The sequence below is a fragment of the Aulonocara sp. 'chitande type north' Nkhata Bay genome, linkage group LG19, assembly GCF_057382095.1.
Source record: "Aulonocara sp. 'chitande type north' Nkhata Bay isolate Kocher_YH1m ecotype deep benthic linkage group LG19, A_spYH_male_GT1.1, whole genome shotgun sequence".
Taxonomy (NCBI): Eukaryota; Metazoa; Chordata; class Actinopteri; order Cichliformes; family Cichlidae; genus Aulonocara; species Aulonocara sp. 'chitande type north' Nkhata Bay.
Genome location: NC_141362.1, coordinates 24449114 through 24463897, shown reverse-complemented (window position 1 = coordinate 24463897; position 14784 = coordinate 24449114). Strand labels below are relative to the sequence as shown.

The 14784-nt window shown below is 41.3% G+C and overlaps 1 protein-coding gene across 1 annotated transcript; it reads left to right on the top strand.

Annotated features, from left to right (window-relative positions):
• Window positions 1-950: 950 nt before the first annotated feature.
• Window positions 951-11513, top strand: bmp4 (bone morphogenetic protein 4). Its single transcript, XM_086274752.1, has 4 exons — window positions 951-1216; window positions 5049-5171; window positions 5817-6181; window positions 9956-11513. Exons 3-4 carry the CDS (start codon window positions 5824-5826, stop codon window positions 10807-10809), a joined length of 1212 nt encoding a protein of 403 aa, XP_086130878.1. The 5' UTR covers window positions 951-1216; window positions 5049-5171; window positions 5817-5823; the 3' UTR covers window positions 10810-11513.
• Window positions 11514-14784: the final 3271 nt, after the last annotated feature.

The following is a 14784-nucleotide window of genomic DNA, read 5'->3' as shown; positions in this document are numbered from 1 at the left end:
ATCCTTCAAGGAATAATTTCAGTCATACTTTAAAAAAAACAGGACTGAAAAGAACATTATGGCTGAATTTAGATCTTTTTTAGTACGTGGTATTAATTGTGATTATCTGCTTTATTAATATCATTTTCTTTATCACCGTTCCACATCCGTAGTTCTAAAACGACAGTCATTTTAAAATCATTCAGACAGATGGCCCACTGTGGGGTTAGGCAGTGATTGAAATGTTACACAAGTACATAACACGGTGATACCAGTCATATAAAATGTCTATATGTTAAATGAACCCTCTACTAAGTTTAAAGAGCAGTCATGAAGTTCCGTGAAACCCCTCATCAAAAGCACTATCGAAACATGGATCCACGGCATGCGATCGTGGAATAATTTCAAATGACGATAACAATAAGAAGTGCAAGAGGCAGAAAAGCTATTTTGTAAAGTTGTACATTAGTGGGAACACATCGCTTATATCGGGGAAGCCAATCACTTTGAATACATTTCATAAATTTTGATGAAGGATTAAAGAAAAAGCCTTTAACCAATAAAAATGTACGCACGTGGCCACGTGTATATATATATTTTTTTTTTAAATAATTAAATATGCATAGCATTTTTAAAGTAGACCAGTTGTTTACATCTGCAGGTACGCAAGGCGTTTATTTATTTATTTATTTTAGGTTAGGTCACTAACACGTTGCATATGGAGACTTACCGGGCATTTGACCCGCTGGGCGTTATTTAAAGACAAAATGCAAAGTTTCACATAGTGAAAAGGGGGGAAAAGCGCAGTGAGTTGTCTTTATTTAAAGTGGAGGAGGAGGAGGAGGAGAGAAGGGGGGGGTTATCCAAGGTGTTTGAGACAGATGAGGGAGGTGGGGGTCGTGGAGGAAGGAGGAGGCAGAGAGGGTAAATTGGGCGGACACATAAAAACTGCAAGGGGCCATAGATGCTGGATCATTTGAAAGCCTGCCGTCCTGCGCGCCGATCGCCCTAGTGAGCCGCACTGGAGACGAATAAGAAGCCCCGCTGCAGAGCCCGAGCGCCGGCCTTCACTCCTCTTGTCCGTTCTGAGGTGTCGCTAAAGGATTAATGAGCCAAAAAGGCGCATAATTTCTCCTTTAAGGCACATTTCGGCTTTTTTTCGGCGTTACGCCTGGACTGCCTTACACCTTCCCTTTCATATTCACTTCATTCGAGGATACCTGTACCTCTACTGATGGTAAGCGCTCACCAAACGACACATTTAGACTACACACATCAAAGAGTCAACAGCGAAACTTAAAAACAACAACAACAACAACAGCAACAACATACAGACACACACATCTTTGAGCAAGAGAGGCTCTCGCTGAAGTGTTGTTACTTTAAGTTTGGGTCTCTCCTTTGTGCGCATTTAAGCGACTCCGCTGAGAGTTTAAACACCGTTCCGGGATAAATGCGCGAGAATAAATGGGCATAAAAAACACTCACAGCGCGCGGAACTCATTCAAAAACCGATATAAAAGTGCATTTTGGAACGAATGGCGCTGTGATCATGGCCAAACAAGTAACAGGTTATTGTGCCCGAGACTTGAGCCGATGACAAATCAAGATGAGGTCATGTCCAAACACAGCGTCAGATTTTGCTGTTCTGTTTTTTTATGTCTTTCATTGAAATCGCCAGCGTTGCGCACGTGTATGCATTTTATAATTCAGTTTAACACTGATTAAACATCTGTAACTGCTTCTTGTCATCCAAGTATGAAGGCTCGTATGAACGATGGAGGTTGACAGATCAGAGATGAGCGATAATGAAAATAAGTTGGGGGGTTTCTCGCAAAAGATGAAGTTCATTTCATTTTACCGCACGGGTTTTGAACAATAATTGACGCATAATTGCGCCAGGTGACCGAGCTGATGTCCAGTAATGACATAATGCTTGCGAAAACATGAAATGCTAATACATTACAGCTGCAGAGTCTTGCAGATGTGAGTCCGGTTTGTTGTCCACTCACGTGTTTTTCATCTGTTTGCAACAAGTCGTTGTAAAGATAAATCCTGTCATTTAATCCGGTAAAACTGCAGCAGGGAAAATTGCGGCCTGCGGACGCCCGGTCTCCTTGGCACTCAGTTTAGTTTGCAACTCAAATTCATCTCGTGAACTGCAGAGGAGCAGAATGGCCAAATAAATTAATTTTAGAATTACTTTTACACACACACACACACACACACACACACACACACACACACACACACACACACACACACACACATATATATATATATATATATATATATATATATATATAAAGAAGTCACATGTCACTTCTGGTGATGGCTTTAATTTTTTTCGGTCATTTTCCTTGTCAGCCTCCGTCTGATTGTTCTGGGTTTTCCGTTATTAACGCACAATTAACAACACACTTTTTTTTTAAATTTAAAAGAAAAAACGTGCCATTGACACTTTCCCCTTTATTTTTCAATAAAAGGAAAAAAAACCCGACAGGATACATCAAAAAATCCCACACACCTCATCTTTTCCCTCAGACTTTTTGCCTTTCGTTTATAATGCCAGAGAAACATCATTGTATGTTGTAATTTCGAGCTTGAGAAATTTAAAAAATATCCCAACCTGCACATAAAATATAGAATTTTCTTAGGCTGACTGGTTAAATATTATTATTTAGCTTTGTTAATTTGGTTACTACAAAGCAAAAAAAAAAAAAGACAAGAAAAAAAAAGAAAAAGTGTTTGACATTTGGGGTTGTGTGTGTGTGTGTTTTCTTTACCTATTGCTCATTCCAAGAGCATGGCATTATTTTGGGACTACCATTCAAAGACATAAATGTCTTCTAATTATACAGGCAGCAACCGGAATTAAGCATAGACATTGCCACTGATCAATCAATAAGTAGAACCCTGTGACTAAAATGATAAAATCACTGTTCCACAGTGACCTGTTGCTCTCCTCCCTCTCTCCCTCCCTCATTCCCATCCTCCCTCCCACCATCACTGTCAAATTCCTCAGGAAACACATCTGAAGAGCCATGTGCATAGTCTGATCACATTATCTCTGGTCAGAGAGAGACAGAGAGAGAGAGAGAGAACGAATGAGAGAGGCCAAGGGGGATCAAGCAAAGCCAAGGGCAGTTTGACTGCTGCAGCCTAATTGCAGCCTGGTCTGCAACGGTTGCTGCAAAATGTATTTCTGTCACTTAGTGGAAAGCTTTTCTGTGTGTCCAGCTTTGTTTTATAATCTCATGTTGTTTTCGTTTGTTTGATTGAGAGGGCAATAAATGACTGCACGTTTATGATGAGTGCAGAGGTGTGGGTGGCGATTTTTTTGCTGCTGTTGTTGTTTTTTTAAGAATTTGGTGTAAAACTATTTCTTATCGCTCTTGGTGAAAACAGGCCAGTAAACACGAGCACACTGGCTTGAGAGACACAGAGCTGAGCGTTACTCCCTGTCTGCCTTACATCTTCTTTCATCATCATCACACCATTTTGAGTGTCTGTCTGTTTTAGCCTGCAGCTTTGTCAGTGGCTGGTTACAGTTACAAGATGTTCTGTATGGTCAGTGTTTTTGAGTGCTATGAATCCCTGTAATCATGGGAGAGGCCCTCTCTGTACAATGAACGTTTGTTGTCAGAGATGTACACACACAGACTCTCTCACACACACACATTTATCCCCTCACCCCATGGGTAATAGAGCTGATCATGTTCTGAATCCTCCTCACTCTTTTTGCTGCAGTTCTCACGAACATGCAAATGGTGGCACACACTTATGCGGACACGCACGTCAATGCATGCGCTGCGTTTTGCAGTCGTGCGCGCGCACACTGCATGTCACCCTCTCTTCTTGCACAGTGGATCTTGTGTCATGACCGAGAAAAGGAGGGTCAAACCGAGGTCAAAGTCTAATACCGTTAGGGAAATAGATCCTAGATTGCATGTATAGTGAGGCATGCAGGAGGCAAGTTAATCACATAGATATGAAGCCAGGCATGCTAGCAAGCTGAAAAACACAAACTGTATGTGACACACGCACACACACGCAGATAGAGTGTGAGCTAATATGCTTCCTCACTGTGCAGTAATTCTTGGTTGTGCTCCAGTGGAACAAGATCCAAATGATGACCGAAGCCTTGTGTCACTTTGGAGTGTTTGTTCCATGATGCTGTTGTTGTGGTCACTTAAAATTCAGTAACCTTGTTAGTGCGATTCAGCAGCACTTAACACTTCAAATGAGGTGTACAAACTGAATCATTTGATCCATGTTGTTCTTGTTAAACCTGCCTGTTAAAGCTCTGACTTTTCCCTTTTTGGAAAGTGGTTCTTTTTTGTGTGTGGAAGTGTTATATATATATTTTTAAATTAGTCTTCTAGAAGCACATTCTGCTCAGTATATCATGCGTACATCAGTGGTGAATGTACTACTGTATGTACAGTGTTATCAAAGTAGAGAAGTCCTGCCATCAGAGTCACAACCCATGCGAGCTCTAAAATGGAAGAGAAGCTCTTCTAAGAAGAATCTGTTTAGTTCCTTGTCTAAAATAGGTCAACTCAGTCGCTTGGAGGGGTAAAGGCTGAGTGGATTTTCAGTTTTAGTAAACCAACAGCCCTCTTATCTTGAATAAAGAGTTTGCTAATTGTGATCAGACTTGTTTTGTGCTCTGTGGGTTCTGACGTTTTTCTGTTGAACCTGGTGCTAATCAGATTTTTAGCTTGTCATTAATGTAAAGTAGGAAGCTGCTTTTCAAATGGGTGTCTCTGAAATAGATGTAAGCATTGAATAAGTTGTATTTTCTTACCAAGGTGGGTGTCAAGCATTAGGTATCTGCTGTCTGTGTTGTAGCACATGCCTACTTACATTCCACTTACAGCAAATAGCTAGCTTACCCACCAGCCAAAATGATAAGCCTTAAAGAGACACTGGGTCTCTCTCTCACCAATAAACACACACATACACAAGCTCCTGTGCTACTCTTTGAAGAAATGCCATGTAACAACCTCAAGTGTTTGCAAGTGTCAGTTCACAATATCCCTGTGTTTTTTGCCTTCATCTTTCAGGAACAGGGTCACTTCAAAGTTCTCCTGCAGCCACCCAACGCCACCTGACATTTCCTAGAAGAACGGGTCCATTGCCTGCTCCCAACAAACATGGACTGTTTCCCCATGCTTTATTTTCTGTCGGTAAGTAAGTGGGCCATGCCATTTAAATTTGCGGCATGTGACACGCTGCTAAATCTTGCATCTCCCTTCTCTCTGTCTGCTGACTCACTCATTTATGTGGCGTCTATCCAGACTTGGACTGAAGGTCCCTAAGGGGTGTTGGGCGAGCCACGTGCCTGAGGAAGAGCTTTTTCTTATAAGTGTGTGGCACAATGTCCCAGGTTTGGGCCATGGTTTGTTTGAGCAGAATGTCTTAAGACCGAGACTTTTTATCAAGTTAAGAATTTGCTTAGACCCCAGGGCTGCCTCTTTTATTTGTCTAATTATAGTGGAGGAGACAAGGAGGAAGGGAGATAGTGGGGAGGAATGGCCCTGAGATTCCATTCAAAAAAAAAAAAAAGATGGGTTCTTGAGCTAGCTGTTTACCTTTGGAGGATAAAGATAAACTCTAAATGGTCTATCTGATCGGAGACTACTTTACTGTAAACAAGGCAGACTGGACTATTGAAACTAATTAGTCTGCCTTTAGTGGGAACATTTATACAAGAGAAAATAATGGTGTTTTGGATGGAGGGTAAGACAAATCTTATAGCTGCCTTTATATCTGCTCTATTTAGCCCTTTTTTTAATCATTTATCTTCCTGTTCCATCTGCTGCTCTCACCAGAGACATCATGATTCCTGGTAATCGAATGCTGATGGTCATTTTAATATGCCAAGTCCTGCTGGGAGAGAGCAACCATGCTAGTCTGATACCTGAAGAAGGAAAAAAGAAAGTACCTGGCCTGCAGGGTCGTTCGGCCGCTCAAAGCCATGAACTGTTGCGGGACTTTGAGGCCACACTGCTGCATATGTTCGGCCTCAAAAGGCGGCCGCGGCCCAGTCGTTCAGCCACTGTGCCCCGCTACCTGCTGGACCTTTATCGGCTACAGTCGGGTGAGGCTGAGGAGGCCGGAGCGCACGACATTGCTTTTGAGTACCCAGAAAGGTCAGCCAGTCGGGCCAACACTGTGAGGGGCTTCCACCATGAAGGTAAGCAAACACATGAACCCCAGAAAAACAATTTTAAGGAGCACAAAACTGAAAGAAGGAATGTCATTAGTAGGAGGAGAGATGATAAATACAAGTGTCAGCACACAAACCATTACACCACTCTTACAGCAAGGTCGCTGTTGCCAAGCATTCCAATAGTTTTGGTGGTAATGCAGTGCGCTGGCATGGGTGAGGTTTGCTTAGTATTCGGGGTTTTAAAAAAAGCACATTTCCGACATCCCTTGAAACATGATTGTAAGAGTGCTCCACCCATCTCACCATAACCAAGGAATCTAAGGATGTGGTCACCAAACACTGTCTACAGAGGGGCAAAAAAAAAATCTGCTAGACAAGCTCTCAAGAGCCTAATTTGACAAAGCTCTGTGTGTTTGGTTAGCAGCTGAAGTAAAAGCATACCTCCATATTACTGACTTACACTTCTCACCCCACCCAGGAGAACACGGCTTTAAAAAGCCCGTTCTTGGACGGGAATTGTAGTGTGCTCCTCTCTCATGTCTCCAGTTTATATGGAGGGCTCTTTTAGAAGGACCTTCTTCAACGTACAATTATCTTTAATGCTACTCTGCAGACTTCTAAATAAAGCCCCTACTGCCAACAATGTGGGTGCTGAGAGCAGATGCTCGCAACTCTTTGGCGAGATGGAAAAATGGCCTCAAAAAGCTGGTGTGATAGACAGCGTGGAACATTAGAAGGGTTTCTGTTTATTGTGACTGATCCGTTTTAGTATCAAATGCAGAGGTTTCTCTGGGCTTGGAGAAAGTCCAGTTTGAGTGATCTGTGAAACGTAAGCTTAGTTTGAAAAGATAATGTGTTTGGAAAAGAAAGAAAATGATGTATCACTGTTAGTCAGCAAGGAACTCAATTGTACCATGGATAACTGAGAAAACTGGGAATAATTTATGGATAGAGAGGGGAGTGAGGAAGGAGGGATGAGTCAGCCTTGCCAGACGTGTTGCTAAGGTAGCGCACGGCCACATGAACTCAAATGGTAGCGTAGCAAGGCTAGCAAGAAAAGGAAGCGCACCACCGCTAGTACAGGAACTTCTGCATATGATGCAATGTGAACACGCGCACATGTGTGCTTGTGCATCGGTTTCTACTCCTCTACAAGCATTTACCCTTCTTCTGATTTACTAAACTATGTTAATAATATGCTCTGAAGCCTTAAGAGTGGCAGTTCTCGCTTTCATGGCAGCGCCATTGTGTGATGGTATGACTCAGTTAAATGATCTGTCCAAAACATAGGGAGGCACTGCAGCCTGCAGCAGATGGATGATTATGTGAAGAGACATGTTTATAGGCAGGTTAAACTGTGTAACCTCTAACCTTGAATTCAGATGGCACGTTTATTGACTGGGTCTAATTGATGGCATCTCTTTGTTTTACATAAGTTACGAAGTGTGTTAGTGCCCACTTCAAATCTGATTTGGTTGAGGATTTGAATACGCACCGCGTCTTCTCGCAACACCTCCTTTCCCACCGGCTTCAGATAAATGAGATTCTCCTGTACTGTCTGACTCCTTAATGATTATTCATGATGAAAATGATAAATGTCTTAAGTGAATAAACTGCAGAGCTAATCAAAAACACAGCAGGTTTTAATAATGAGAACCACCTGGGTAAGATTAGGGCCTGGGTGTGAAATAACAGGGGTGGATTGAGCAGGAAAATAGTAGACACAACATTCCTTTCCCCAACAATGATGATCTTGCCAGAAATCTGCAGACTGTGCGTGGAATAGGGAGCCTCCACTGTGTTTATACTGTAGCTGTGGTACGTTAATCACCACCCTCCTTGTAATGCATGTTTCAGCAAAGTGCTCAGAGAAAGGCATTGAAAGAAGGGCAGGATAATCCTTAAAGATAGATAAGAAAACACGGACGATATACATTTATATTCTTGAATACCCTGGAGGCCTTTCAAAGTAAACATATTTCCAGTGTACAAAATGATATCTTTATACAAAGAAATGATTTTATATCTAATCATTTTTAAGAAAGCATACAATGCTTGCACAGTATACAAAAAAAAACTGAGTGCACCCCTGTTCAAAATCCTTTAAATGTGATGAGTCAAAATAATTCCAAAAAATCCTAAATAATACAGCTGAAGTACAATACACACCTGTGATCACTGATAAACCTAATACCCGAAACAAAAAATGAGTATACTTGTGATTTCCAATTAGGCTGCATCATGTATTTACTGTCTGTTTGAGCCTCTATATGAAAAAAGAATTGCCAGAAGAATTGAAAAAATATGATTGTGAGACTTCACAAACACACTTAAACGTTCGTAATTAGGGGCTATAAACCACCGCTACAGCCACAGTGCCCACCTCCTAAAATGACACCAGGGACAGAGAGCTGCTTGCACAATCTAGCATCAGACTTGTCCAGAGAAATGATGCATGCCAGTAAAAAACAAAAAAAGAACAAAACAACAACCTTGCTGGCTCTCCAGCACAGATCTGCAAGACTGAACTTGGTGCATATCGCAGTGATGATTTTGGGAGCATATTATTTGGTTAGATAAATCCAGGATAAACAATTTCTGGAGAAATTGCATTGTAATTGCTGAAAGTTGCTGCAGCCCTTCTGCACACGCATCCAGCAACAGGCTGGGATCAGAACAAACCGTTCAACCCTGTGGTTAGTGGACAATCTTACTTTACCGCCTGAGCCATGGCAGCCACAAAGATATTCACCAGAGTTCTTCATGTTTAACTTTCTCTGAGTTTGCTGCACAGAGTGCCATTAAAAGAAAAACACATAAGATGCTTAAGGCATACTAATATTGATCAGTCATTTAAACTGCAGTCGGCATAAACCTGAAAAAGCAAAGACAAAAAACTACAATGCACTGCTATCCTGCAGGTCTCACTCTCCATCCTAAGTGCGTTCCCAACAGATAAGCACAGCACTTTCCGCTGAGTAATATTTAACTGACACGTCAAACCCTTTTGTTAAACGTGAAAGCCTTTTCTAACCCATTCATCTCCGACATACTACCACTGTTATCACTGCTGTCTTCATACAACGTTACCTTACCTGAGCAGGTTAGAAAGATGTGACTCGCCAAACTCTGCTATCACATCCTTTGACTCTCAGGGATTCCTCGTAGGTTTAGTAGTGACACTAAACAACAAAGATCCACCAAACAAAATCACCAAAAACATTGAAAGACTGATGTGGTGGGAACCAAACTCGGAAATCTTTGCACCCTAAAGTGACACTTTGATGCCACATGCGCTTTTCAAAGAGCTGTCAAGGTGCCTCACTCTTTAACTTTACAACTTCGCATTTTGTTGAAGAACCTGCATTTGTCTGAAGAAAAATCGCATTCTGTCTGCTTATTGTGGTTACTTTGCAGAAAGATGCTGGAAAAGTGCTGCCTACCCTAGCTTCAAAACCTAGTAACATTCATTTCATCCTGTCACTGGCAACTGGCAATAACAGGATTATGCTAGAACTCACTGATACTGATATAAATATTACAGAAAAAGTATAAAATGTAAATCTTGGTAGTCAAACATGTAGTGACTTTTGATAACATATAAAAGTAAACATTCTGCTGTTTAACTGAGGAAATGAGTGTAAACTTGTGCAATTTTGAATCAGGATATTGCACATATTTTGTACCCTTGCTATTTTTGCCCTTGCTCAGGATGTATAAGTCTATTTTACATAGTCTCAAAATTATTGAGTTTCTTAGTTAAGCTTGCAGTAAATATTTTTTTTTGCTGTATTTCAGAGCACATGGAGCAGCTACATGAGCTGGATGACAGAGGACCCATGCCCATTCGTTTTATGTTTAACCTCAGCAGCATCCCAGAGGACGAGCTTCTGTCTTCCGCAGAACTGAGGCTCTACCGTCATCAGATTGATGAGGCCATTGCTGATGCCATCTCAGACGACCAGGCACTTCACCGAATAAACGTGTACGAGGTGCTCAAAGCCCCCCGACCCGGGCAGCTTATCACACAGCTACTGGATACGCGGCTCGTGCGCCACAACGCGTCGCGCTGGGAGAGCTTTGACGTCAGCCCCGCCGTGCTGCGCTGGGCTCGTGAACGACTTCCCAATTACGGGCTGGCTGTGGAGGTTCTGCACCTCAACCAGACTCCACGCCACCAGGGCCGACACGTTCGCATTAGCCGCTCGCTGCACCAAGAGCCCGGTGAAGACTGGGAGCAGCTACGCCCCCTCCTGGTAACCTTTGGTCACGACGGAAAGGGTCATCCGCTGACTCGCCGGACCAAGCGCAGCCCGAGACAGCGGGGCCGTAAACGCAACCGCAACTGCCGGCGCCATGCGCTGTACGTGGACTTCAGCGATGTAGGCTGGAATGACTGGATAGTGGCGCCTCCTGGTTACCAGGCCTATTACTGCCACGGGGAATGCCCCTTTCCTCTGGCAGATCATCTGAATTCAACCAACCACGCCATTGTTCAGACACTGGTGAACTCTGTGAACAACAATATTCCCAAGGCCTGCTGTGTGCCAACAGAGCTCAGCGCGATCTCCATGCTCTACCTAGATGAACATGACAAGGTGGTCCTTAAAAACTACCAGGAAATGGTAGTGGAGGGCTGCGGCTGCCGCTAACGCACAGACGTACTAAAGTGTGGGCTTGGACTGCGGCACTGAAAAAAGCAACACGGGCGCTAACAAATCGGAAGGTCTTTACTCCCAAAAATGTTCACTTGGACCCTTATTTATAACTTTTATGAGATGTATGTTTGTCTCACTTTTTTTCTTTGACTATATCATATATTTTGACAAAATATATATTTATATCTACATATTAAAAATAAATAAATAAAAATAAATCCTTATTTTAAACATAAAAAAGCTGTACAACTTTTCATAATGTACATTAGATTGTATAAGGTTTTGTTTGTTTGTTTGTTTTGTTTTGTTGAAAAATAGTAAAAACTCTAAAAAGTAAAGTTTATTTACTGGTAATATTTATTGCTTTCATATTATATATAGAAAAAAATAAACAAAAATATGAATTGCTTCCAGTAACACATTCAGTAATATCAAATGATGCATCCTTTGTGTATTTGCATAAATTAGAGCACTGAGTGAATTTGTTACAATGGTGAATTGTATTGGCTTTAATTAAGACGTTCGACATCAATCTGATTATTTTGAAAAGGCCCTCAAAACAAAATCATAAAGGTAAAAACGTCATTGTAAAGTATATGTAATAGAAACAAAAAGGAGTTAATAAAAACTACAATCTGACCTTAAATCTCCCATTACTTTTGTAATTTGGATTTAAACATGAGGCTGAAATTTCTCCCCGTGGCACGTTAATTGCGGTGTAATCACTTTTTACTAAAACAAAAGAGACGAGCACAGAAATCTCTCTGTTTTGTCTTTGCCAAATAAAAGAATGTTTGGCTTGTTATCTGGTATCTCGCCAGCTTTCAATGGATTGCAGCTCATCAAAGGAAGAGCAAAAACCAGCAGAAAAACTGCTTCTGCATCTTTTTAAAACAACATAGGAAGTTTTTTGTTGTTGTTTTGTTTTCTGAGAAGCAGTATGCCATTTAACAGGACATAGGAGATTAGGGTTAGGGCCTTATTGTTCTCAAATTTCACTTTAATGTCAATTAGGCTAACATGTGGTGGTTGGATACTTGCTAATCCAATTGCAGTCGAGATGGGTTGTTCAGACCAACTGCGTGAGAGTGATTCTATTGTTCCTGACATCCCCACATTGGGGGCATGATTGTGGCTGATGCGTCCTGCCCTCATACAAGGCGGCTGAGTCCTCAGAAGAATCAAAGGTTAGACACTCTGTCTCCTGCCTTTGTCTTCAGCGGCTCATGCCGGCAGAGCAAAGACGCCTGTCTCCAACCTGTGCCCCATCACACAAAAGGCTTCTACATCACTTATTTACAAGCTGACAGCTGTCCCAAATTATGTGATAATGTTTAGGGAGAGCGTCTCCTTTGAACTGTTGGGGGGACGTTGGCTGTGCATTGTTGCCTAGACAGCGTCCTGTACATATTCGTCTCCGGCAAACCACTGCGCATTGTTTAAATGCCTAAAGAACAGTATAATTACATTTAAAGAGTTTTAATTTGATGGGTGTTTTTTTCTGAAATAACCTTTAAAAGCAACTTAAGCCACTAAACGATTGACAGAAAACACAAAAAAACAAAAGATGAATCAACTAAATTAGGTATGACGTTAATTCAGTTTTATTTAATGATAAAAGACAAGTTTGTTAGTTTTTACTACTGGAGCACGTGCAAGCCCTGAGGCACTCCAATTGCTGCTGGATGTCTCTTTGATGCTTGCATATCTGCCTCAAAAAGGGGTGACTCCTAAAGGAGTGGAGGACGTTGAAGAATTTAATTTTGAAGTGTCTGCAGGAGGACGGGAGGTATGTATGTGTGCGTGTTCATGTGTGTGTGTGTGACTTGGCAAAGAAGGGGGCTGGGGTTGTTTTTAGCAGCTTGACAGTACAATTACAACATTTCAACTGATCTCCCCCCTAAAGTTGAGATAACATCTGCTAGTTACGGTAATCACCTTGCCTGTTCATTATCTCCCTACCCTACACAAAGAGCATGCGTGTCTATTAAAAAGCCCAGAGCGAGTTGCATTTATGTAAGCTCGACAAACTTAGTGAGGCTAGCATTTTGGTTAACATCAAGCAGGCCCTTAAAATGTGTATTTGGTGGAGGTGACTCAACCTTTACAGAACCTTCAGCAGCATCAAGTCCAAGAAGCTTCACTGAGTGCAGTCAGCCACATAGCAGTGAGGACTTCATGAGTGTGTGTTAGCATGAATGGAGGTGAAGGGTGTGGGGGTCAATTAAAGAACAAGTCCTTAAAAACAGATTGAGGCTTTTGTCATTCCTATGTGACGTACCCCGCCGCTTCCTGTAAGTACTCATTCTCACGCAATTACAGGTGAGTCATTATGCAGGAGGTCTATTGACACTGCGCGACTAATTGACTGGGTGAAGTCTTCAAAAAGCTTTTTATTTGGACATTCCACCGTAAAGTGAGCCGTGTGTTTACAGACAGCCAGCCCTCCCGCAGGAACAAAGGAAGATGATCCTTGCTTACATTGCCTTGCTATAGTGGGAGCACTCCATACCCCTATCTCTAAACCCCCCCCAGTTACAAGATTTTAGAGACTTCAGTGTGTTTGACTGCATCTTTTAGACAAGTCATGTGACTCTGCTTTTAACAATCACCTCCCTTTGAGAGGACTAGGAAAGGACATAAAATTACTAGAACATTAACTTCTGTCCATTGGTGGAGAAACAAAAAGCTAGAAGTATTTTACAGTTTATATTTGTCTTGAGTCCCCATGCTGGCTGGGAAATTGATGCTAAATAACATGTCATGTCAAAAAAAGTCAGAACTACCCCGCAGAGTTCTAACGCAGAATCTAGTCTGGCCTGTTTGACTTGCAGTCTCATACAATGATACATCTATACTACCTTTCTTTTTATCAAATGTTTCAGTGCCACAGTATTCTATTTTACTGTTATTTCACTTATATATTTATTATTTCACCGCTAACAGTCGAGTAGGCCTAGTTTACTGTGGCCATACTGATTTATAGTAGGTAACTGCAGCAGTAGTAAATGCTATATTTAGGCTGAGCCTTCATTAAGGTGATCAATATCAATTGTGTGTGACACTAAAATAGCTGTGATACAGGTAGTGCTCAAAAATTCAATATTCACTGTCAAATTACATAAAACATGCATTTAAAGAGCTACAAATACTCTACAAAACCGATTAAAATTTACTGTTTCAGATTCAATTAAAAATCTTCCATTCACACTAAAGCTATAAGCAAGTGTGGCAGAAATGTAACCACCGTGAAGAAAATACGATAGAAAAACCCCAAAAGATTTATTCTCTTCGCACCACAGCTAAGATCAATTTGCACTACACTGGCTCATGTTGCAGAATAAACTAAGAAACAAAGATTTCTAGAAGTCCGTTTAGCTCCGTTTATCCTTCATTTTGTACAGCCAACCATAGCTAATACTGTTATCGCTGGCATCCTTTATCTTTTTCCAGTTAAGAGACTTTCTAAAATGATCCAAATCAAGCATGAAAGTAGTTACTTGATTGGTAGTAAACTTGTCTAACAAAAAAATAAATAAAAGATACCTAAAATATCTGTTGTCTGTTAAGGTCAATTAAAACTACAATAACACAAAATAGATGAGAGAGAAAGGAGGTTTAATCTTTTGACTGTTGGATAGATTGTTAATCTATCCATTCACTACAGAGCCATGCATAATGGTTGCGATGCATAGTTGGCAAGTTTTGTAAGTTCAAAAGAGAACTTTTCAGAGCAAAACATTTCTGAGATTAGCTGGATAAACACTGTTGCTTCTGCATATCTTTGAAAATTCGTGCTGATTTAGCATTTTTCAAATATCACGTAAAAGCCTCGAACACCACAAAGACTTGCTCACCTCTGCTTTATTGAGGTATTGGCAGATGTTTGAACAGCGGAGATCTCCAAACAGCATCTAAAACCACAACTATCTGCAGGGTGAGCCAGACTACTAACACTAGGGACACAAT

What these genes read in the sequence shown, in the direction of transcription:
- bmp4 (XM_086274752.1), top strand. Translation starts at nt 5,824, where the DNA reads ATGATTCCTGGTAATCGAATGCTGATGGTCATTTTAATATGCCAAGTC. An exon ending in GAGGGGCTTCCACCATGAAG is followed by an intron (nt 6,182 to 9,955) that starts GTAAGCAAACAC and finishes GCTGTATTTCAG; the next exon opens with AGCACATGGAGCAGCTACAT.